Source organism: Otolemur garnettii, unplaced genomic scaffold, assembly GCF_000181295.1.
Source record: "Otolemur garnettii isolate 467f Iridium unplaced genomic scaffold, OtoGar3 scaffold00079, whole genome shotgun sequence".
Lineage (NCBI taxonomy): Eukaryota > Metazoa > Chordata > Mammalia > Primates > Galagidae > Otolemur > Otolemur garnettii.
The window spans coordinates 6,202,828-6,203,111 of NW_003852474.1; the positions used below are offsets into that span (position 1 = coordinate 6,202,828).

General features: G+C 42.3%; 1 protein-coding gene across 1 annotated transcript in view; it reads left to right on the forward strand.

The window, feature by feature from the left end:
- The window catches only part of RFX8 (RFX family member 8, lacking RFX DNA binding domain), a 58,973-nt gene that overhangs the window by 53,116 nt on the left and 5,573 nt on the right, over positions 1-284 (forward strand). Inside the window, exon 14 of the mRNA XM_023515784.1 lies at positions 146-276. Coding sequence (XP_023371552.1) covers positions 146-276 — 131 coding nt within the window. The remainder of the gene's footprint in view (positions 1-145; positions 277-284) is intronic.

A 284-nucleotide genomic window follows, 5' to 3' on the forward strand; every position in this document is an offset into this window, starting at 1 on the left:
TCAGGGTTAGCTGTGGGAACGAGGCTCTGGTACAAGTGAGTTAGCCACCGACGTGTCATCAGTTTCATAGTGATTTATTCATTGTCTAGCTATTCATCCATCTATGTATCAAATGTATTCATTTGGGGTTACTATTTAAATATAGGTTCTTGGCATCTATTTCATTTGCTGCTCTTGGAATATGTGATTCATATACTTCAGTCATGCATAGAGGAGGAAGAGGAGGAGGAAGATGTGGGGAGCGTCAAGGAAATGCTAACAGATGACCAGTCCCTTGTCCAGCC